The sequence below is a fragment of the Streptopelia decaocto genome (genome assembly GCF_964273445.1).
Source record: "Streptopelia decaocto genome assembly, chromosome: 7".
In the NCBI taxonomy this organism is placed as follows: Eukaryota; Metazoa; Chordata; class Aves; order Columbiformes; family Columbidae; genus Streptopelia; species Streptopelia decaocto.
Window position 1 is genome coordinate 5,966,063 of NC_138661.1, and position 23,859 is coordinate 5,989,921.

Here is a 23,859-nt window from a genome sequence, read left to right on the forward strand (position 1 = left end):
TCGCGTGCTGCTTTATGGGAAAATTAATAAAGTAACACTGTTTGATTGAACTATAACCACTTGGCTTTTTGGTTGCCTTAATCTTGCGCTCTGAGATCAAGGTAAACAAACCATCACGAGTCCATCACCAAAGGGACCGTGACAGTCCTCCAGGCAGATGTGGCTGACAAGGGTTAATCTTTCAGATTTCATGGCTCTACCTGCTATATCCACACCTCTGGCTCTAGACAGCTGCCTGCTGCACATTCCCTGCTCTTTGCAATACCTCCCCTCAAAGGGAAGGTCTTCCATCACAAACTGAACTGATCTGAGCCCAAAAGCATCACCAAAGTCACACTTTGCGTGCATGGCCAAAACTTTCACTCTGTCCTCAATAAAAGGCTCACACCTGGCAGCAACTGGCACTTAAGGGGTGGGATCCCAGGCCAGATCCTCTGCGAAATCTGTGACACTGGGGCGTTAGACTAACACATCATTTGGCATTTTCTCTCTAGCACCCTCACTTGCTTCCCTTCGCAATGTCAGTTTGCCCAGCCAGCTCAATGAATAATTCAGCACCATTAAGCACGTGCCAAAGCCGCTTCAGCACTTAGTAGGATCAGTTCTTTAGCCTTTTTCTCCATTTAAACTTCATTCCAACATAATCTCCCCTTTATTGCTGCTGGAGGAGCAAGATCTACAAGTAGAAAGTACATTACCAAAGCTATAAGGAAATTTAGCTATATATATGGAAATCACCCCCTTGATAAAAATGGTGTGCTGCTAACCATTCTGCTTCACGCATGGTGCCTTGCTGCTCCGGCTCATTGCCACTTTGAATGACGGAAAAACCCGCTGTTTTTTCACAGACATTTATTAGATGTAAGGGTCAATAACCACGCAACAAGGACGATCTCACAAACCAGGATTGAGAAAAAAATGAGGTCATTTCCCAGCTCTCTTGTGTATTCCTGGTGTTATTGCCGTGAAATCAATTCATCACACCCTACAAATTGATTTATCATATGATAAATTAGTCAATCTTGGTCCCCTTTCAGCAGCTTTTCTAGACAAAGGGGCTTTAAGTTGAGTGGGCACGTGTTTCAGCATCCAACCCCTAAGATGACAATATCATCTCCTTTCTTGCTTTGCCTGGATATTTGGACTGTTTAACCGTCCCCCACTGCCAACCTGCAGCGCTGAGAAAACTGGGGCTCTCAGCATGGACAAAACCTGTAGGTTCTCAGCTTCCAGTAGTCCTGTCACTGTGCCTGAAACATCTTCAGTCCCCAAAAATGGCACTACTCAGACCCTTTCCCTACAAGGACCGAGGGCTGTTTCCCTGGAACATCAGACATAACTGCACACTCAACTGATGACCCAGTTTGCATGTGCAATTATCATGTCTGAGAGCATCAGGCAGCAGAGTCAGCACATCAGATCCAGCTGCAATAACCGTCTGTGCAAATACAGCGTATAGGTGAGTGCTCATTGCAGAAGGCACAATTGCTACGACGAATTTTATTAAATCCCACTCATTTTATGACTCCCTGGTCAGAGCAACAACCTTTCCCTTTCAGTTATGGGTATACATGGGTCTGATGTTTCAACAGCAGCAGCAAAGATCCAGCAGCTCCAGTGCAGGTGCCTGAGACAAACAGCAAAGGCAGCTCATTCTGTCGCTTTGGGAAGTAAGTTCCATCCTTCGGAAAGGCTCTCGCACTTAACCTAAGCAAGTAAGCATAGCTGCTCAGGTTTCAACGGTACATTAACCGACAAAGTAACCTTCAGAAATCCTGACTCTTAATCTCCACTGTTTCTTCCGTAAGCTCTCCTCCCCTTCTCCTTGCTCGTTGCCCAGATACAGACCTTGTTTTGTGGATGCTATCAGCATTTCATTAGGATGTCTGCAATAACTCCCCCCCGTCTCTGTAAGGAACTGCCTATATTTCTGAAAGAAAGCAGAAAAACCTGTCTGTACAATGCCTGCCCCTGCCAAGAGCACCCACTGAGTGAGCACAGCTCCTAGGTTGCTTTTAAATGAGTCGCTGTGAAAACAGCAGCTCTGGGATTGTCAGAGGCTGGATTTCGATCTTACACCACTGTGGATTCCAAGGAACATCAAGTAAGGCAGAGGGTTTATACCTCCAAGGTTTCAGACCTCGGAAATCTCTGTTTGTTTTGGTTTGGTTTGAGGGTTTTTTTGGTTTGGGTTTTGGGTTTGTTGTTGTTTGGTTATGTTTGTTTGGTCCCCATCCCCACCCCCCCGCCCTTAAATTTTGCAATCTCACTACACCTTCTATTGAAAAGATAAGATGCAATTAAAAAAAATCTACATTTTGCTCATTTGTACGACATGCGGTTCCAACAGTGCTTACATCCAGTCAGATGGTGTAGCAACACCAAGAGCTGTTTCCCTGGCAAATTATTCTTTAGGATCCAGTTTGAAAGGGGACAGTCTTTACTGGGATTCCTACTTTATCTGGCAATCTGGGTAGTCTAATGCCAAATCCTTATTCCAAGCTAAATTTGCTGCCTTGGAAGCCTCTTTCTCTCTAAGACATGGCTTTTTGCAAAGGTGATACTGACTATCTGATTACTGCAGCTCTAGAGGACTCCTGAGGTCACCGCTCACAGTAGTTTGTGCTCTAATGAACTGAGTTGTGGGTTATTTTCATGTGAACCGTGAGAAAGCTTGTACATCACTTCCAGTGATGTTAGAGAATTGCAGGGGGACTGGCAGCACCCAGGTGGAGCTAATTGGCACCCATGTTACAAGAGACTCCTATGGGGAGCTGCGACATGAAGCAAACTCCGACACCAGCCGAAACCTTTGGAAGAGATCATCAATTCCACACAAAATCACATGGCACCAGGTGGGAAAGTTTTCTTGCAAGCAAGTGATATCAGAGGGCTTTCAATGCATAGACCTGTGACTCAGGTTGAAGCTGCAAGGAAGATAAAGCCTAAAATGAGTTTTCTGGTAAAGAGCCCTCACTCAAAGCAACCCAACTGGCAGGGTATTCTTCACACAAACTATTCACTGCTGCATAACGTGGCTTGCAAATCTGTCATGCTTTGTGTGTTCTGAGCCCTGAATATGCAGGAAACAAACACTCAGTCCTCTTGAGTGGAGAAAAACCCATTTCAGAAGCACAAGGATCCTTGTATGCCAAATTGTCATAAACGATGCTTGGCTGGAGCATCCCAGACTCTGAGCACGTGTGAAATCCATCATTGCTACCAAAATGATAAACCTTCACTCTCATGGCTAGAGCTGATTTAAGCAACTTTGATATCACCAAATGTCCCCACCACAGACAGGGTGACGTTTGGCAGACTTGTGGTGGAGGTAGAAGATTACTGCCACCCAAATCAACCTGTCTTCTTGTAGCATTAGCTTTTTTTCCATACTCGTTTGTATTCCTCACACACAAATTCTCATAGCTAAACTAAGGAAGTGCGGTCTGGACAATCAGGTAGTGAGGTGGACTGCGAACTGGCTGAAGGAAAGAAGCCAGAGAGTCATGGTCAATGGGGCAGAGTCCAGTTGAGGCCTGTATCTAGTGGAGTGCCTCAAGGGTTGGTGTTGGGGCCAGTACTGTTCAATATATTCATCAATGACTTGGATGAGGGAATAGAGTGCACTATCAGCAAGTTTGCTGATGACACCAAGCTGGAAGGAGTGGCTGACACGCCAGAAGACTGTGCTGCCATCCAGAGACCTGGACAGGCTGGAGAGCTGGGCGGGGAAAAATTTAATGAAATATAACAAGGGCAAATGTAGAGTATTGCATCTGGGCAGAAACAACCCCAGGTTCCAGTATAAGTTGGGGAATGATCCATTAGAGAGCAGTGTAGGGGAAAGGGACCTGGGGATCCTGGTGGACAGCAGGATGACCATGAGCCAGCACTGGGCCCTTGTGGCCAAGAGGGCCAATGGCATCCTGGGGTGTATTAGAAGGGGGTGTATTAGAAGGTCGAGAGAGGTTCTCCTTACCCTCTACTCTGCCCTGGTGAGACCACACCTGGAATATTGTGTCCAGTTCTGGGCCCCTCAGTTCCAGAAGGACAGGGAACTGCTGGAGAGAGTCCAGCACAGGGCAACAAAGATGATGAAGGGAGTGGAGCATCTCCCTTATGGGGAAAGGCTGAGGGAGCTGGGGCTCTTTAGTTTGGAGAAGAGGAGACTGAGGGGTGACCTCATTAATGTTTATAAATATACAAAGGGTGAGTGTCACGAGGATGAAGCCAGGCTCTTCTTGGTGACAATGGTAGGACAAGGGGTAATGGGTTTAAGCTGGAACATAAGAGGTTCCACTTAAATTTGAGAAGAAACTTCTCAGTGAGGGTGACAGAACACTGGCCCAGGCTGCCCAGGGAGGTTGTGGAGTCTCCTCTGCAGACATTCAAACCCGCCTGGACACCTTCCTGTGTAACCTCATCTGGGTGTTCCTGCTCTATGGGGGGATTGCACTGGATGAGCTTTCGAGGTCCCTTCCAATCCCTAGCTTTCTATGATTCTATGAAATGAAGTGCTGCAAAATCAAAACACCAGAATGACCTCTTGCTGCTACGGTTCCTGTGTAACCACCAAGCTGCTGTCAGAATCAGGGGGGAGAGGATGTCTGTGATACCTCTCTAGAAAATAAAACAGTAGGTAAGATTTCCCAAGTTGAGTAAAGGTCAAGAGAGTTAGGAAAAAATACTGCAGAGGAATAAAACAAAAGTAACCAAGTTAAGATTAAGAGTTAAAGTAACAAAATCACCACATTTTCTTCAGGGGGAAATCAAGCTCTCTGAATTGTTCACTCACTGCACGTCCCTTACTTTCTATATTGTTCTTAACTGACATGAGCACAGAAGTCTCCTGAGGAAAAAAAAAGTCCCCTTTTCAGTCAATGTTGCTATTATGTCCTAATCAGCCGTGTACTCTCGGAAGCTAAGGAAAAAACAGTTAAATCAATACACACCTCCAGGTTTTATTCCCAGTAGAGATCTCCTGTCACACGCCCACCCTTCACAACAGTCAAATACGTTAATTTTAACCTCATGCTACCTACCAGACACAAATAGCAATACTCAGGGAAGTCCTTATTCTGTTTAACACCTGAAGAATTAGAGCCACCCTGAAACTGCCAGACAAGTTCAAAAGTTCATATTTCACCTCTGCTTGAGAAATAGAGATGTATTTTGTACCACCAGACCTTAATCATACACTTAAATCTGACCTGAAATGAGTCGATACTCAGAATTAATCAATAAAACTGTTGGAAACCCATGATTGCCAGCTCACAGAGCATTGCAGAGGTTCAGAAGCAACATTCCAAGAAGATCAGGAAATGAAATATTCCAGAAGTTCCCTGCAAAACATTACACTTGCGAGAAGACTGAATTAAGAGGCAAAATATTCTGTGTTAATAAAAGCAAAATGTTTGCATTTTTTCCTTCACCTCATTTGTATTATGGTGTATAAACTTCCCTGAGCACCTCTGAGCTAAAAACTTGAATTGGGTATGGAGAAACCTCTTTAACATCATTTATGGAAAAACCTTGTAGATGATATAACTTTTGCCTTTCATTATATATGATGTTTTTCTTTCTTGTTTCTGTACACCCAGAAGAAACATATCTCTTTACTATATATTGTGTCAGCCACAGAAAAGCTATCAATAGGTGTTAAATTTCTCTGTCAATAACAGATCTCTGAGATCTGCTCGGAGGATTCAGGCAAAGAATCTACATATATATATATATATATGTAGGCATCTGGGAAAAACTGGCTAGCACGAGACTGTCAGGGTCACAGCCTTGCCTGAAAGCTGAGTCATTGATTGCTGATGCCAAGAGACACCGAAAGGGACACCACGTCAAGATTTTGGCTTTCAAAACGTGCTTAAACTGTGAGTGATTCTGCGATTGTTTGTCCACGTGCACAGAAAAATCACCCATGAGCAGAGCGTTTGTCTCCTTTTGCCTCCCCCTGGAGCAGGACTGAGGCGACCTTGGCATGGCCATGGATGTGGATGTGGACGTGGACAGGGGCAGAGCGAGCAGTGAGCTTGTGCAGCACAGCTCACAGAGGACGATCTTCACACGTTACACATCTTTCTCCTTTGGCCTCTTCTCAGCAGTTGCTGTTTCTGTATGGATACCCACCAACTTGCTGTGCTTGGCTTAGACTTTGCCATTCATGGCTTTGATTTAAACATTTGATATAACCATCAGGCATCTGTATGTAGTCAAACAAGTAGCTCTTTTTCTTTTTACTGGTCAGGATTACAATCTTGACCTTGCAGGAACATTTTATAAACACCATCTTGTGTCATATCTATCAGAAAGGTCTGTAAACTTCTGTTTGAGTGTTATGACTTATGACAGCTCTTCAGAGGCAGTCTTTTCCTCTTAAAGGGAAGATATATGAAAACAGAAGGATAAAGCCTATAAATTTTTATAGCTCTGTACTTAACTCATACACAGGCAGTGGAGTGGATAGCAGTCCCAAGAGAAGACGTATGATCCTCCTACTTTAAGCTATGCCAATGTTAAAAGCACCTCTGAGCATCCAGCTACTGTGTTTAAGATGCTTCAACACTTCTGCTTTAAACGTTTGACCTTACCCAACCCATTGAAAGTAATTTTCATGAGCACATCCAAAAATCAGGGAAGGAAACAGATGCCAGAGGTGAAATGGGCCAAACGCTCAGGCTATGGACAACAGAGGTTGTGATCTGAAAGGCATGAGATTTATTGAGACATTTCTGAAGGTCATATCAAGGTCATGCACTATTGTGCATGCTGCTAATCAGGAGAGGACATCATTGCACTTGGTGGTTACTGATCCCAGCCACTGCCCAAGCAAGCCATCATTTGGGGAGGGGAGAGAGGAAATCCCCTGTTCTTTGCTTCGCTCTGATCCTTTCCAGAGCCCAGGCATCTCCTCTAAGTGACTGCTTATCACTTAGGAGATCCAGTTATGCTCCCACTAGAGCAGGACTCCAGGAGAACCCCAGAGCCAGCATGTTGACCATCAGGTCTCCTTGTCCCCTCTGCGGTGAGGACAGGTGATCCTGCAGCCACTCCTGAAGCCAGAAAGTGCCAAAGTCACTCCTCCCTCCCTGAATAAAAAGGTCTGGGAGGAATGGAAGAGAAATCATGTACAGCACAAACCTGCTGGTGTGTACACTGCTTGTTTCCACCACCATGACCTGAATTTCTCCAGGTTTCTCCAGCCCAGCTCCTCCATGCAAATACCCTCTCCACCTCAAGAAGGATTCAACCCATGGTAGAAAAGAATGAAGGGAACAAAAAGACCATTCAGAAAGCTGGAAAACCTGACAAAAGAGAAAAAACTGAAGAAGTTTGAATTTCTTAGCCTAAAGTAAAGAACGATGGAAGAATGGCAACTGTTTTTGATAGACGCCTGGGAGCTGGTAGAGGATCTGCCAACAGAGGCCTTTCCAAATGAGTCACAAGCATCTGTCAAGTGTGCGCTACCAGGGATCCTGGCTGTGGGCCAGGAGATGGGCTCTCTGGACCTTGTGAAGTTCCCACCAGCCCACTCTGCATGAAGCTACATTGAGTGACAGGTCTCCTGTACCTTGCTCTGCAGTGTGCCTGCAGCTAATGGTGCTGAGGTGGCATCATGGGACAGACCCAGATTTACAGGCTCCAGCTCTCAGCTACCCCCAAATCTCTGCCTTTGCTGAGAAGATGGACAGAGGCAGAAAAGCCCCGAGCAACCTGACCAAACTGCTTTGAGCAAGGGGTTCGGCTAGAGGCTTCCACAGATCCCTTCCCACCTAAATTATTCCACATGGGAGGCAAGTGCACAGAGGTTCACCAATCTACTCCAAGATTTTGTGGCTAGGCCAGGCCTAAATTCGCATGTTTACATCTCTGGGCAGGTTTTACCCCACTTCTACAGCATCGGAAGGCAAAGACACTCCATCCCCAGGCAGGACATCCTTCTCCCCTACGCCTTTTCCAAGCAGGGACTTTCCAAAGGATGCAAAGCTACCAGAGCCCCATAAAAAGCAAACTGAAGCAGGCAAAACAGATGGGCCAGGGTGTGGAGGCACTTACAGCAGATGGCACTAAAATATTAAACTAACATTACCGTATGCTTAAGCCATGGCCCAGCTTGCTGCTGATTGCAGAGCCAGCCTGGTGAAAGCACGCAGATGAGACATGAGCCTCAGATTGCTAAATCATCCTACCAGACATCCCCTTCCCATGGAAAAATGCCTCACTAGCAACTCCTCCAACAGCAGAGACGTGCTAACATGATGCAAACGATGTTTTGCTGAACAAAAAGTATTTCCAGTAAGTTAAGGTCTCTCCCAGATCTCTGCTGGAAAAACATCTCAAGCAACTGTGTAAAATCAGTTTGTCTGTGGCACCAGAGGGAGACACAGTGACAGATTAAAGGGGCAAAGCCCACACTGATGCTTATCCACCAAGTGACAGCCCCGGACACCATGGGATGGCACAAGAGGCACCAGGGAGGGGAGGGAAACATGTTCTTCAACCCAGAGCATTTGCCAGTGTCACCCCAAAACCAAAATGATCCTTACTGCAGCTTATGACACTACCTGAGAGACACTGGGCTACCACATATAGATGGGTGGCCATGAACCTTGGTGTCCCTCACAGGTGCTTAGAGCCACAACAGCCACAAAGGGTGTGTAGTAAGGACACACTCTTGTAGGGGACTAACCAGATTGATGTTACAAAAGCCTTTCATAAGGCATTACAATCAGGATGCTTCATAGCATGGTGGCATAGAACTGTGCTGCAGAATAAAGCATTTTAAATGATGAATTTTATTTGACTGCCTTTCCAGCAGGACCTGGCTTGAACCTTGGGTCCTACCTGTTGTGCCACCTAGCATGTGAGTGACTGCATGACCCCACAGCCCTGGGACTGGGTCTTACTTTTCCCTATGCTGAATTTTGTCGTAAAATAAAAAGAAAATTAAAGTAAACATTATTATGAACATCCGCTTTTTTTTTTTTAACTTGAGCTCAGACGTTATCTGAAAGGTATCAAGCTGCTGAATGTTCACTAAATGGATCAAGCAGAAGGAATCTCCTAATGTTGTCACCGAAGGAGAGACTGGAGAGAGACCTGATGCCCCAACATAAGGGAAATGTCCACTCAGAACCAGGTCCCCAGGCTGTGGAACACCAGCATGGGATAAGCCAGGTCACCCTGGCAGAGAGCTGTGACAGGCACGGCAAGAGAAGACGGGAAAGGACTCGGCCAAAATGCTCTCTAGCAGAAGTCTGCCTTCGTCCAGGCTTTTTTGAACTTCTTGCAAACTGCCCCCGGACAAAAGATGCAGGCTTCCAGGGCAGTAGGTATTTTCTGAAATTTCCTGCATGCCGAAGCCATGTGCAAGCCCGTTCTGGATGTCACCTGAGTTACACAACGTCACAGCGCTGTGCAGGCCACACCAATCAGCTGTATTATTTTCCAAACTCTGTGAAGATCTGTTGCAAGACAGGGCTTTCTTGGAACAAACCTAAAAATCTGCATTCCTTGCTCTGACTACGGGAAAACACAAATGCATCTTGTCGTCCTTCTCTGTGGCTGAGTATAAAATATATATTAAAAAAAAAAAAAGAAACTGAGCTGGCAAGCTCCCTTCCTGCAGAGCCACAGCCAGATGTGCTCTCAGCCCTGTTGTATAGGGGCTGTGTCCACCTCTGGGAGGAGATGCCAGGGTTGATGTGGGGGCAGTGACAGCTGAACAGCAAATGCAAGGCGACATAATCTTTCTGACCACGGGGAAAAGCGAGTGAGGCTGCTTGGTGGTTACCGGCACGGGAACAGCTTTGCTCTTTCAAATCGTGGTAATCAGCTCCAGTAAAATGGAGGTAAGAAGTCACTGCCCATTTTTGTTATTGCCACTGGATGGCAACAGACGTTAATCAGAGACATTGAGTTATCACTGCGCAAAACACACATGCACTTGCTGTGCTCCACCTTGTTATTTAGGGGAACGGCTGTGATTTCAGCACTCCTTGCAGACACACCAGAGAGGTCTCTAAGGAATTAAGCTGCAGGCCAGCAGCAAAACTATCAGCAAGGCTGTTCCTGGGGTGAGGCTGAATGCTGGGCTCTCACTTTGCACAGCTTCTCTATGTATTTCTCAGATTGTTCACTCAAAATCAATTTTTGTCTTGCCAGCCCAGGGCAAACTCTTCCGATGAGCCATGTAAAGTATATTCAATGCCAAGCATGTGAGTAGAAAACTCCTTAGCGGAATTACAGTATTGCACTGTGAAATAGTTAACACGTGAAACAAATGGCTATTTTTCAATTACATATATCTGGTAATGAGGTGGCGAAGGGCCACAGAAAGATCTACAGCTGGGGGTCAGAAACACAACCAGGCACGTGAAACAGTTTCATTTGAACCAATGGTTTCCTACGAATCTCCAGAAACACACTGACCTGAACTGAGGGAGGACTTCCCATGGTCATAGGTGGATCACTTTGTGAACACCACTAAAACCAACATGTCTTAATAAGGATTAGTGGTGGTAGCATGATGCTTCTGAGGTGACATGTAACAAGGACGTAACAGGAAACAATGAAGGTTTTTCTGTTTTCTATCTTTTAACAAGCACATGGTCACATCTTTTTAGTATTCTCTTAATGACGGGTAACTATAATTAAGATAATTCTCTAAATTAAGGAATGATGATGCTGTTCTGGCTCTGGTTGACATTGTTCTGCAGCACCTCCATTGTGCAGCACTGCCACATCTCCCTCTATGCTCATCACTTTGGCTGAGTGTGGTCTGTGCCAAATGCCTGCCAGCTGCGCCTGAGTTGGCGTATCACACATACCATGCCATGATGTAAAGCTCTGCCAAGACGTCAAGTTGATGCTATGAAGGCAATCCCTGTCCCCGTGGATGAGCTCTGCCACATCACTTCCCTGCCAGCAGATGTGGCTCCAGGCTGATGGAGCCTGGCAGGACCCAGTGGGGAGGCTCTGGTTCCACCAAGCTTGTTAACACATCCCCTGGTTCACCTCTGATAACTGAAAAACCACTGAAGTGTTTCACGTGAATTGGGCAAGTGAGGGGCAGAATCTCCTTTCCCATGTCAGAAGAAGAGGCCCATTCAATACAAAAATGGGCCACTGTCATCCATATTTTCTTATTTAGAGCCCACCTCCCCATACCTTGAAATCAGCTTTAAAGAGTTACACAGGTTTTAGCAACAAGCTTCTTGAGAGGCTTTATGTTTTTGTTTTCCTTGCCTTAGGCACTGGAGTGTCTCTAGGCAGAAAAGCACATGCCGAAACACTCCTCTATACACCGCAAAATAGTAATTAGCTGTCTTGTGTCTGTCGGTCCTGGAGGAAACATTGCTGCCACTACTACTCTATGGGAACACAGATAGGAAATACAAATGCACTGAGATGCAAGAAGAATGTCTGCTCACACACACAGGGATTTTCTCTGAGAACAAGCCTCTGTTGGCATAATTTTAGGCAGTGACAGAAATTAAATGAGACTCAAACTTAGGCCAAAAAAATCTGAATAAGATCAAGGAAGACTGAAAATTGTAATAACACCTGAAATGTCAAAATTAAGGGACAGACAAAAAGCTGCCTGTGTGGTATTCCCCAGCTACTTTCCACAAATTCAAAACCAAATAAGTTAGTTGTCTGCCCAGAACAACACACAACATGGTTGCAGAGACTCCAGGCAGGAAGGTGTGTAAGGTAAATTCAATCAGCCCTACAGCTTCCAGAGTTTGGGTAGAGCCTGGGCCAGTCCCACAACAGGGGAATTTGGGAAGGGGCAGGGAAATGGTTTGAGCTCATCCTACCCCTGAGGGAGGTAAGAGACGCACAGCACAACATCACAAGCTCTGAGAACCTAGCAGGAAAACATACAAGCAATAATCATATGTTTCCTATTCAGCCTATTATATGTAATTAGTTCATTATCACTAAGAATATCAATATTAACATATTTTATTGCACTGCAGATCTTGCAGTCCTCAGCACATTGTGCAAGTTCGGGCCGTTTCCTTACTAGATGTGCACGCTTGGGTTCCCAGCGCTAGATAAAGCAGTTGTAAAAACGTGCCACTTAAACGTGTCTGCCACGTCTCCAGGCCATCATGTGCTCAGACGTCTGCACAAACATGGACAGCAGAAAAAGATGCTCTCTAAGCAGTACAGGTGGGGTTTGCCCCCTCTCCACCTCTACCCAGTTGTTTGCAAGGAAGCAGCGGCTTTCTGAATTGCAAAGCCCCATCCGATAGAAGAACCAGGAACAGTCGCTGCCCCCCAGTCCAGCCGGGGGAGAGGGCAGAGGGGAGCAGGGGCAGCCCCAGTACCCGTCCCTCTCTCCCACACCAGCCTACAAAGCCAGAGGCAGACAAGGGTTCTGGCTATTCAGAGTTGGCATCTTGCAAAAAATTAAATGTCTTTTTCTCTTGTGTGGCTTGTGAACTATGGCAGTTACAGGCTGCAGGGACCCCTGGCAGTGTCAGTGTGCATGACCATGTGCTACCCCTTGGTCCCCAGGGTTTAGCTCTGGCTAAAACCTGGCATTGGCTCTAGAGGTTTGATGGGTCCAAATTGCAAAATCTGGCCTTGGCTGGTTCTATACCAGCTTTGAGGGGATTCCATGGGGAGACAAGTGCCCCTGAGCTCACCTGAGTACTAGGGAAGTGTCCTGCCCGTCCCCCTCCCAAAGATGGATGAGAGAAGGGGCTTTCAGAGGGGCACACAGGCTGCCCCCCAAGGCATGCAGAGCTGGGATGAGCAACCCCAAGCCACCTGCCTCCCTGCACCAGCCTGGAAGTGTACACAAAACCCTCATTCATAATGGAGGGTGTCAAATTCATTTAAGCTGCACCAGCTTCAGTAACAACCAGACTCACCAAACCTAGTCCCTCTCTTCCTCCAAATCTTTTTTACTAAATGTATCCTCAAAAACATTATCCTCACATTTTTGGGAGAGGCAGGACCACCCTCCTGATTGCACCCCTTCCCTAGGGCAAGGCAGGTATTATTGCAAAGAAAAAAGTGATCGTTTATTTTTCTTTGTCCTCCAGATATCTGATGCACAAATCAGCCACATGTTCCTGGGGTTCCTGCTTGAGCCAGTATCTCTACATGCTTAAGCCTAAAAATTATTGTTCCTGGCATTTTTATATTTTTTTCCCAAAGGAAAGGAAAAGGAGAAAAAGAAGATAATGGGAAGGTCAGAGAAGATGTGTACATTGTCACAGGTGTGCCCAGCTTGCAGCTGAGGTGGTCCAGTGCCAGCAACACCCCCTGCTCACCACTACTAACATCTCCTCTACAAGGAACAGGCGCTTCTCCCTCCTCCCCACGTTTGTCAGCACTGCAAAATAAAAAAACAGCAACATAAACATCTGCATTTACCTTTCTGCTTATTTAAAAATGGCAGTAGGGGCGAAGCCATGGGACTTCTTTTGCCAGAGTCCTTGGAAGACACTTTACTTTGGTTAACAACAGTTTCTTCGATGGGTTTCTTCAGGATTATTCTTTCCTTCAGCTCCTCGGTGCTGACAGCAGAGGTCGGGGGCTCAGCACCTACTTTTGGTGCAACAAAGGAGCATTTCAGGTGGGACGCAGACTCTGCCAGGTTTTCCCTGTTCATCCTGCTCTCTGTTGTTTTACTCGCTTCGTAGTCTGAGGCATCAGTGCGTGAGACGTTCTCCTCCTTGATAATGTCCATGACCATGGGCTTCATCAGAGGGGAGTCCTGCTCCCTCTTTGGGCTCTCTTCGGAGGCCGACGAGGCATCGCAGGACTCAATGATGAGCTCGCTGTCGAGCTCAGCCTCCCGCTCCTCCCGCAGGATGCTGTACTGGATGGAGGGGGAGGCAGGTGATGGAGGGGGCCCTCCGATGTGGCTGAAGGTCATGTAGTTGGAGTGCAGTGCCTCCTCGGCAGCCAGCGGGTCCTCCGAGACCAGCTCGATCTCCGAGTCCCCCGACTCAGCGCTGCTGGCTTCGTTATCCAGGGATGAGGAGACGGCAGGACGCCCAGGTTTGGCCTGCTGGTCTCTCTTCTCAGTGGAAAGGGCTGGCGACCGCTGCACCTCTGGGGTCTCGAAGGAAAAGTTTTTTGCTTCCTTGATGGCACTAATGATTTCATCCTCCGACAGGCTGCCTTTGCCCTGCGACTCTGAGCCAGATGGTTCTGCCACCCAGAAAGAAAGAGGAAAAAAACAGTAAAAAAGTTAAAAATGAGATTTTCTGTCTGCTTAGGCAACAAACACAATAGATTCCACACTAGCATGGATGCCTCTACAAGGGCTGGTACCACAGGCAGAAATCTCCCTGTCTGGAATGACTAACAGTATTAACAGCTTATCCTTACAGAGCATTTTCCATGCACATATTCATTATGAAAGAGGCACAAGGCACACGGCAATGCTGGTCAGTGCTTGGCCAGTGGCTCAACAATATGGTTTTCACCAGAAAAATCACCACTTGTGAGGAACGTGGGCTCAGGCCACACACGACAGCACCTGACTGTCACTGATGTGTATGGGTCTGTTCTGGGGACACAGGGCTGGTTGGTTCCTGGCACTGGTGATCACAACAACCCATGTGTAGTTACAAGTAATTTTGTCAAACTTTGAGGCAAGAAATGTTCCAGGTGCAAACTTTTTTCAGACTTTTTTTTCAGGGGGGTGGGCAATGAATTCTCCAAGTGCTTTTATCTCAGTTGGGTGCAAGGATGAAACTCATTTTTTAAACTGTAATTCTTAAGATAATTAAGAACTACATTAACCAAAATAATGACTGACCAACTTGTCACCCCAAATTTGAAACAAAAAATATTATCTGCATTTTCTGGCTCATGTTTAAGAAGATTTGCTTGGAGAGTGAAAATGAGCAGCTAAAAAGGCTGGCGGGTCACCCAGGATGAGCAAGGAGCCCACATCCCATACTAAAAGGGAGCCCAGCACCAGACTTCCCAGCTGTTCCGCCTCCCTGTATATTCCTTTACCACATGGGATTCTGTAATGAAATCACATGCAATTTCACTTCCTTTGTTAAGTGCTCACAAGAAGAGGTGATGGAGGCAGCATGAGGTGCAGCTGCCATCCACACACAAGACCCTCCCTTTTTGGGGGGAAAAAGGCTGAATTGCACAGTCAGGTTGGAACTGCTTTGGGTGCAGCTGCTGCCAGCGACTCCCCAGGGCCACACGGCTGTGTTGGCCACCTCTGGAAGCTCCTCTACAACAGAAGGTGGGAAAGAGGTTGTATCAGATGTAACTTGGGGAAAAAAAACCCCACAACACTATTTTGGGCTATTTCCTGATTTAATTTCTCATTGCAATAACATAGCTGATTTCTTCCTGATCATATGCTTTTGCCAAGATGAATCAGGTAAAGGGGGAGGTTTTAATGACACCACCCAAGCCATGACATCCTGCTGGGAGATGGGCAAGAAAAACAACCTTCCCACACCCCTCCAAGTGGTTTTGGTTTGTGCACCTGCCAATACACATCACCATCAGTTTTGAGCACATCTTGTTAGTACGTCTGCAGCTCCTCCAGCAAACTCTCTTCTAACACATTTTGCTTGCATGAGAAAGTCCTTCTGCAAGCCAGAGTATGGCCACAAACAGGATTATGGTGTTTGGGACTGTTACTACACACTCTGGTGTGGATGCTGGGAATTTTCTGTTGCATTGAGCAGGATCCCGTGCATCCTTTTCCTCTGGCTGCAGAAAGCCCAGCTGAGCCGCACCGCTCTCCTGCATTACCACACGTTAAGCATTTTCTCCCTGAGGAATGACTTAATCCGGCACTCGTCCAAACAGGCATGTGATCACCAGCCCTTGTAGCGCAGCAACGCGCTGTCCCACGGCTTCACCCCGCTCCTGTCCGCCCTGGCAGTTTGTAACTCTCAGCCACGGCATTTACCTTGCAAACAAAAAAGTCTTTTGTGGCCAGCAGCAGGGTGTCATATTTACCGCTGGCACGGGGAAGTGTATAAATATTCACCGCCTTTCAGCACCGGCACAGCGTATGAACAGGCCATGTCTTCCTTCCCCAGAAAGAGGAGGGATAGCAATTAAAAACAAACCATTTTCAAAAGACCTGATCCAAGCAGGGGGGGAATGGGGGCTTTGCCAGGATGCTTGAGGGGTATCTCGGAGTGACGACTTTGCTGGGTCACTGCGCAGAAATAGCGAGGGCAGGTTTTACTTTTCTACCTCTTATGAATGCAGAGTCTGGGTGCAGCATGTCCCTGGCTGCGGGAACGGGGGAAATCCAGATAAAAAACACTGCAGTAGCCATCCCTAAAGGCAAGATGCCTGCTTTTTCCCTAACGAAATCAATAAGTAGTGATTCTGGCTTTCCAGCATCCCAATGCAAGGTGGTGGGACTTCCCACAGCAGCACTGGGGATCATCTTTGCCCATGGAGTGGAACATTTCCATGCCAACAATCTCACCAGCCACACCAGTGCCTCCCAGTAAGGCAGCAGCCGTGATGCTCAGCCAAGTACTGTTCAGCCATTCTGATGGGATAGAGTTATCAAGTGTCACAAACGAGCCTTGAACAGTTGCCAAGTACTGAATAAATAACAATTAGTGCCTAAAGTGCTTAATTACCTCTTAGTGCAAAAAGTATAAATCGATAAAAAATGGCACGCCTCCCTCAGAAGTAGTGTGTGATGTCACCCAGTCCAATAAAAGGGGAAAAATAGGACTCTCAAGTCTGCTTATCAAAAGTTTCTGGCTGATGCAAGCAGGAAAATCTCACAGATGTGGTTAACTTTTTCTATCACTTTTTTCATGTGTGAAAGTGTGCAAATACACACTCAGTTTCGGATAGAAATCAAAGTATTTCTCTAAAGATCGGTATTAAGTGTGGGTGGAAATCCCAGACTGCTATTTTAAGGTAATTCCACTTGATTTTTAAATGGCTTCTAGATACCATTAAAGCAATGGCTATTTTAGCTTGAGGAGGTTCATTGTTAAATGTCAAATGGTCATTGTCAAAGGGCTTTAATTGAAGATGTTGGAATTCAATTTCAAGTCTCAAAATTCTGTTTCCCATCACAGAATTTTATTCCTTTTTAAAATGCTATACTACTTTCATATTTTAGCAATGTACAGCAGTGTGTAATAGGGAAAATGAGGAATAGACATTATCTACTACTGAAGCAATCAGACAGTAAGAAAATTTATAAATGATGGACTTCAGTGTTCCTCCAGCAGAAATCAGAAGCCTTTAAAAGAAATGGGCCTTTTGTCCCTCCAGCCTTACTCTGTAAATGGGGTGACAACATTTCCCTCCTCAGCACTTTCTAAAAGCAGCACTTTCATTTGACAAGAGCGCTCATTTTTAGCAATTCAGCCTTCATAGAACCATAGAGTGTCCTGAGCTGGAAGGGACCCACAAGGATCTTCCAGTCCAACTCCTGTCCCTGCACAGGACAACCCCACAGTTCACACCATGTGTCTGAGGGTGTTGTCCAGTCTCTTCTTGAACACTGTCAGGCTTGGGGCCGTGACACCTCCCTGGGGAGCCTGTTCCAGTGTCCAGCACCCTCTGGGTGAAGAACCTTTTCCTAATGTCCAACCTAAACCTCCCCTGGCACGTCTTCCTGCCATTCCCTCAGATTCGGCAAGAGCAAAGAGGTGTTAACAAATAGTAATTTCTAACATGATTGAAAACACTGCCATACAGCAGCATTACCTGTGCCAGAGGACGGTGGTGTGACAGACCCTGGGCTGTCATCTTCTGGCTCCGACACCGTCACCGTTGGTACCACCTCGTGTCTCGGCTTCAGGCCGGTCTCAGGCTGAGTCGGGCTCGCCTCTTTGCTGGTAGCTTCCCCAGTGTTTTCGATCTCAGTGAGCGTGATCTTCACAGGGGCTGCAACCACAGAGGCACTATGCTGATCTCCAGACCTTGTGTCTTCAAGCAGGTCTTGCTCTTTGGCTGCCTTCATGCTCTCTGAAGCTGTCTGCTGAGGTTCAGCAGTGTGGCTGGACCTGGTGGGTACACCCCGGTACTTATCAATAAGGCCTGGGCTCTCATCTTCTAAGTCCAGGTCATGTTTTTCTTGGTATTTTATTTCTTCTGATCTGCTTATGTCCATGTATTTATAAGCTTCTACTTTCATGGGATCTGCTAAGGTTTTATCAACTTCAGCAGACTCTGCAGGAGTCATCTCTATTCCTGAATCTGAGCTAAACAAGCCTCGGGATTCAAACCCAGTCATATCTTGAACAGGATGCCCCAGCGTGTTAAACCCCTCTGTGCTACCCGAACAGGGAATGGGGCTGTTTTCCTGCTGATAAATGCCCGTGAAATAGGTGGAGTCCCGTGGGGTGGTGTAGTGGACATCCGAGATCAGAGAGGTGTAAAAGGAGCTGTCGCCCCCATTGGCAGTGGAGCCATAGTCGAAGAGATGTGATGAGGCTGTGACACCTAAAGCAAAGACACAAAATGGTGCACAGTGATGAGACAAGTGCCTGCAGACATCGATTTTTCTGCAAAGCCGTACTCACCCCACACTGAATTTAGATTTGTTTTGTGCACCAGCCTTGGCTTTGCTTGCAAGCTCTTTGGGACTGTCTCTTACAACACCCTTGGGCAATGTAGTGGCACATCTGTCAGACACAGCTTCCAGCTGCTGCTGTATCCGAAAATAGCTATAACAATCCTGATAGCTGCTAACAGTTCCCAGCCAATGTTGGCAATCCCACAACTCCCCTCACAATCTGACTCAGGGACTCACCATCCAATACCCCTAAAAAAAAAAAAAAAAATCCAATAGAAAACAAATCTGAGCAAAAAGATTTTTCTTTTTATTTTAATACAGAGAAATGGGGAAATTTCACACAAAGGAAACTTTTAATTAAGAAAAAAATTTGTACTGGACAGAAATTGAGATGGAAACTTGGTAGGTAGCTTTACAATTTCTCTTTCAACAGTAGCCACTTGAAGAGGAGACTGAGGGGGGACCTTACTAATGTTTATAAATACATAAAAGGTGAGTGACACGAGGATGGAGCCAGGCTCTTCTCGGTGGCAAACAATGATAGGACAAGGGGTAATGGAATCAAGCTGGAACACATGAGGTTCCACTTCAATTTGAGAAAAAACTTCTTCTCAGTGAGGGTGACAGAGCACTGGACCAGGCTGCCCAGGGGGGTTGTGAAGTCTCCTTCTCTGGAGACATTCAAAACCCGCCTGGACATGTTCCTGTGCAACCTCACCTAGGTGTTCCTGCTCCAGCAGGGGGATTGGACTAGATGATCTTTTGAGGTCCCTTCCAATCCCAAACATACTGTGATACTGTGAAACACCAGGGCAGAGACTAAACATCCCCAGTTAGTGGTTTCCACATGCCCAGAAAGACTTACCCTGTGCGCATCACCTACAAAGCGTGCCGGCATGAAAGTGGTTAAACCTCTACCCACGCCCAATGCATCATTTTCATGCACCGCCTCTAATTCCCTCTGCCATGCTTTAAGTTCCTGGGGATGCCGTTCATTAAATTACAAACAATGGCCTCTATTTGCAGCAGCAATATAAAGCACAGCTCAACAACGCGAACAGTGAGATCCCCCATGAGAGAGGTGGGAAGTGCAGAAACATATTTTTATAAGAGCTGGAGGAAAAGGGATGTAGAGGAACAACACTGATGCCTGTAGGAGCTGGTACCTATAGGAGGGCGACAGTCTGTTAACCACTTGTGCGCTGATGCACGCAGCATCGCAGGGGCTGGCCGGCTTTCTCCAACCTCCGCTCATCACCCTGCAAGTGAGGTGGAGCTCCCGACCCGTTCCACGTGTGCCATGTCCCAGGCTACCACGCACAATGCAAACTTCACAGTAATGTTAAAGGGATGTTGCTGCAGCTGCAAAGCCAGAAGCTGAGAAATGTCAGTGTGAAAGTTCCCAAGCTGCTTGCATTTGGCTATTTTCTTTCCCCTCGCACATACATAACGATACCATCTCTAAATACCATCACAACTATTTTTTTTTTTCCCCACAGCCCTCCATGCGTTAGTCACGTGCAGCTCATTTAGCGAGCCCTGAAGCAACTGTTTCCCACCCCCCCTTAACACTGTTCAGCATGTAACCACAGGCTTCATTTTACTGCACAGCCTTGCTGGATTTGACAAGCGCAACCCAAGCCTTGCACAAAGGCAGAAGGACCATTTCCCTCATATGTATTTTTGCACTACTCTGTGCTACGATGACTTGCAAGCAAGTTCTCTACCCTGGATCGCCTTTAGGGTGGGAATTGTATGCTCCCCCTTTTAAAAGGGGAAACCTGGTAGCACAGGGAAAAAGCAACCTAAAAGCACCATGCCTTGCTTTTCATCCCACCTACCCTGCCTGCTCCTCCGTGTCCATCCTCACCAACTTTGGGTGCTGCTGGTTCCCTGCCAGCCCTCACTGTTCATCTGCTACTGCACACACAATGTTGACAGCAGCTCCATCCCCGCACCCATGGCCAGGGATTCAAGGTAACTGTGTTTGCCATATGAGAGCACAGAGCAAGGGGTGCTGTGAAGGGGTGAAAAATTATCATCATCAGTCCCAGCCTTCAGTCTGCTTTTCTCACTGCTATGAAGCACCGCATTGAACTTTATATAGAAATATCAATGATCAAGCTGAAATCTTGTTCAAGAGTTGTGAGGTTCCCTGTGGACACTTTGCCTACACAAATGAATTTGGGAAGGATTTTTCCCTCCTTCTTGTGTAACTTTACATTTACCTACTCTAAGTTTCACCTGCTGTTTTCCTGCCAGCTCACTCAGGGCTGCAAGATCCTTTTGTAACTCGCTACGGGCAGCTCTTGTCCTTGACACTCCGAATGACTCAGTCTCATCAGCAAAGGTATATGAGAATCAATTCTAAGCAGAAAACCACAGTGAAACAAAAGCAGAAGAAATGAGGACCAAGCTGGACTGTCCGGCACCCACATCAGGTCCTACCTGAGGTCATCCAGTGCCTTGCAAGGACAGCTCGTACCCCTCCAAAATTCTAAATTATCAATAAGCAAAAAGCAAAAAAAAGGACAGGTTCTTTTTCTTTCAAATTTTTTCTTGCTGAACTTGCCTTTCTGAAAATTACCCATAAACAGGCTTGGATTTTCACAAATGTGTCAGTTAGCTGGAATTATCTGATGCTTTGTTTAAGCCAACATATTTCAGGCTGTGAATTGCTGACTCCAGATTATTCATGCCTGTTGCTGCCAGTATCTGCTGTGGGTAATTTACTATTTGTGCTGGGTGAGTGGCTGTCTAAATCATGGGGTTTCAGGGCTGCTCTTCCATTAGATGATTCCTCAGAGCCTACTGGGCCTGGTCCAAAGTCCACTGAATTCACTGGAAACATCCCATTGATTCTGAGTGGCTTTGGACCAGCTCAAGTTTGCTGTGCAATACTTTCTGCACCAGGTGCTCATGAAAAATGCACCATTACAACACCATCAGTGAGCAAAAATCAATTTTGACAAACATTCCATGAGTGCTAGTAGAGAGGGAGCACAGGCATAGTCAAAGGAGATTGAAGTCGCCTTCAAACTGTTATTCATGGATGCTGTTTGCAGCTTTCATTTCTGCTTTGTCCACAGAATACATGAGCCAGCTGCACATGCATTTACAGCACTTAGTAATGCTGATCAATAGAGCAGTGAAAGGGTTTCTAATGCATTTGTGTCAGGTGCTTCATGGCAGGAGTTATAGCAAGCCAGGAGAGCCACTGTGATAGAAAGCCTGGGAAAACATCATCCTATTTCTCATGTTGTTCAGAACCAGAAAGAAAAATAACCCTGGAATAGTCATTGAAAGAAACATCATTTCTCATTTTCAAATAGTACAAAACCAATGCTGTAACAGATGTTAACACAAGACCCAATTTTTAACAGACTCAGTGTTGATTGTAAACTTTTTTTTCCTGGTTTTGCAAATAACAATGAAACAAGAAAATGTGTTTCTTACTGGGATTTAGAGGGAAGACAAAGAGTTAAAGGGTGTGTGAGCATGTCCCGGCACATGTGTGAGCTAAGAGAGGATTCACATTGGCAGGACACAGAGGGATCCCAACTCTCAAAGCACTGAAGACAGCTGAAATCACCTCATTACTAGGATTTAATGCAACTCTCCATTTCCACAGGGAATGATTTACAGCCATTGGTAAAACTGCCTCTTATTTGGGAAGTGTGAATCTATCAGCTATTAGGCTGGCTATTAAAAACACAGAAACCTGTAACAGCTGAGCAGGTTTTTGCTGAAGAATGGTGTATTCAGAGCCTGGTGATTAAGCAAAGCCCTTGCTGACTTTAAGTTTATTTAGTTCAATATCCGTGGGAAGGAGAAGCCTTGAATAGCACTGGTAACGGATGGCAGTATCAGGTCTGAATTTACCCTTGTTACAAAAGGTTGGTTTTTTTGATCTGGATTTCACTCAAATGTGCCCAAAAACTTGCCTGCCAATTTAGGTAAAGCAAAGCTATTCAGTGCCTGAGAGCAGCAGTCACGCTTTCTTGTAATACAAGCCCTCAGGAAAGAATTTTACTTCCTGCAACCAGCTAAGAAGTAATGGGTCTGATTCAATCATTCCGAGCGCAGCTGAGATGCTCAGCAAGTTCCATGTGTTTTCATCAACTGTAAAGAGAAAAAAAATAAATTGAAAATTATTGTTTTGTTTCCTCAGAATAAGTGAATGCTCCAGAGAACTTCTCCTACAGCATTGGATTTAGAGCTATTTAGCAATTGACACAGGAAATAATTTAGGAATCATTGGTTTCATGCAGAGTAACTCTTAATTTAAGAAAGGCAGCTGAAGGCCAGTTTGGATCAATGCAAGCTGAACTGCTGCACCATACTGGAAGAGGAAACAAAAAGTTAGCTGAGAATAACAGAGTTAAGTTACATTAAACTGATTTATTTTTCCTCAAGTAGAGTACACTAAGTTGTCTTCAAATTAATCCCTTCAGAATATTGTGTTCAATTCTCAATAAAATAGGCAGTTTCCCCGTTAACCTGCCTTTCTTAATCTTCACGTACAACTCTGGTGACCTTCAATGCACAGACAGACTGACACAGAAGGACACGAAAATTCAGTTTTGCAGAACTGGCAACCCTGCAACACAGGGTTCAGTATTTATCATGTGTCAGTGATTCTGTTGGAATTATTAATTTTTCAGCAGAGGAGAGGGGGAACTAATCTTTAATTAGATGATGCTATTTTTACAGCCCGGAGCCGCACTGAGAAGAGGAAGGCTCTTTGGTTGCAACTGGAGGAATCAAGGTTTCAGCAACCTTTTCAGACAAAAGCAGAACACTGTGACCAAGCCGCTTCCAGTAAATTCCTGTAAGTCTTTTAAAATAGCTGGCTCTGACTTTTGCTTTGGATATTGAGCCTCAGGAGTTGTTGCCAGCAATCCCGGATCTGCCAGGAGCAGGGTCTCCCCAGCTCATTCCTGTGTCCCCACAGATCCCAGCCTCCTGGCAAGAGGGTCCACCTTGTCCTGTTCGGATGTGTTTGACCTTCAGTAATTTATGGACTAGAGATAATATGAAGCAAAGTCCTATAAACAAGGGGAGCACTTTTGCTTGACTGGCCCCAAATGATGCTAGAGGGTATCTCAGACCACATATCACTCCCAGGCTCCAGTACCCTTTAGGCATTTTCCAGGGATTTCAAATAACAAGGAGGCCAAAAACCAAACCAAGAGCATTTTCCATCACAGTGACTTTGCTTTGATTCAAGACCTGCAAAGGCACCACAGAGCTCAGATATGCAGTGTCTGTCCTTCAGCACTCACGAAAGCCTGTTTCTTTAAAAAGACATCCTACATTGTCTTAAATCAGGGGTG

At 45.9% G+C, this 23,859-nt stretch overlaps 1 protein-coding gene across 1 annotated transcript in view; it reads right to left on the reverse strand.

The window, feature by feature from the left end:
* RTN1 (reticulon 1) overlaps nucleotides 1-23,859 on the reverse strand; it is a gene marked incomplete at its 5' end in the record, with an annotated part of 123,671 nt that overhangs the window by 36,861 nt on the left and 62,951 nt on the right. Inside the window, 2 exons of the mRNA XM_082059555.1 lie at nucleotides 13,405-14,187; nucleotides 17,713-18,450. Coding sequence (XP_081915681.1) covers nucleotides 13,405-14,187; nucleotides 17,713-18,450 — 1,521 coding nt within the window. The remainder of the gene's footprint in view (nucleotides 1-13,404; nucleotides 14,188-17,712; nucleotides 18,451-23,859) is intronic.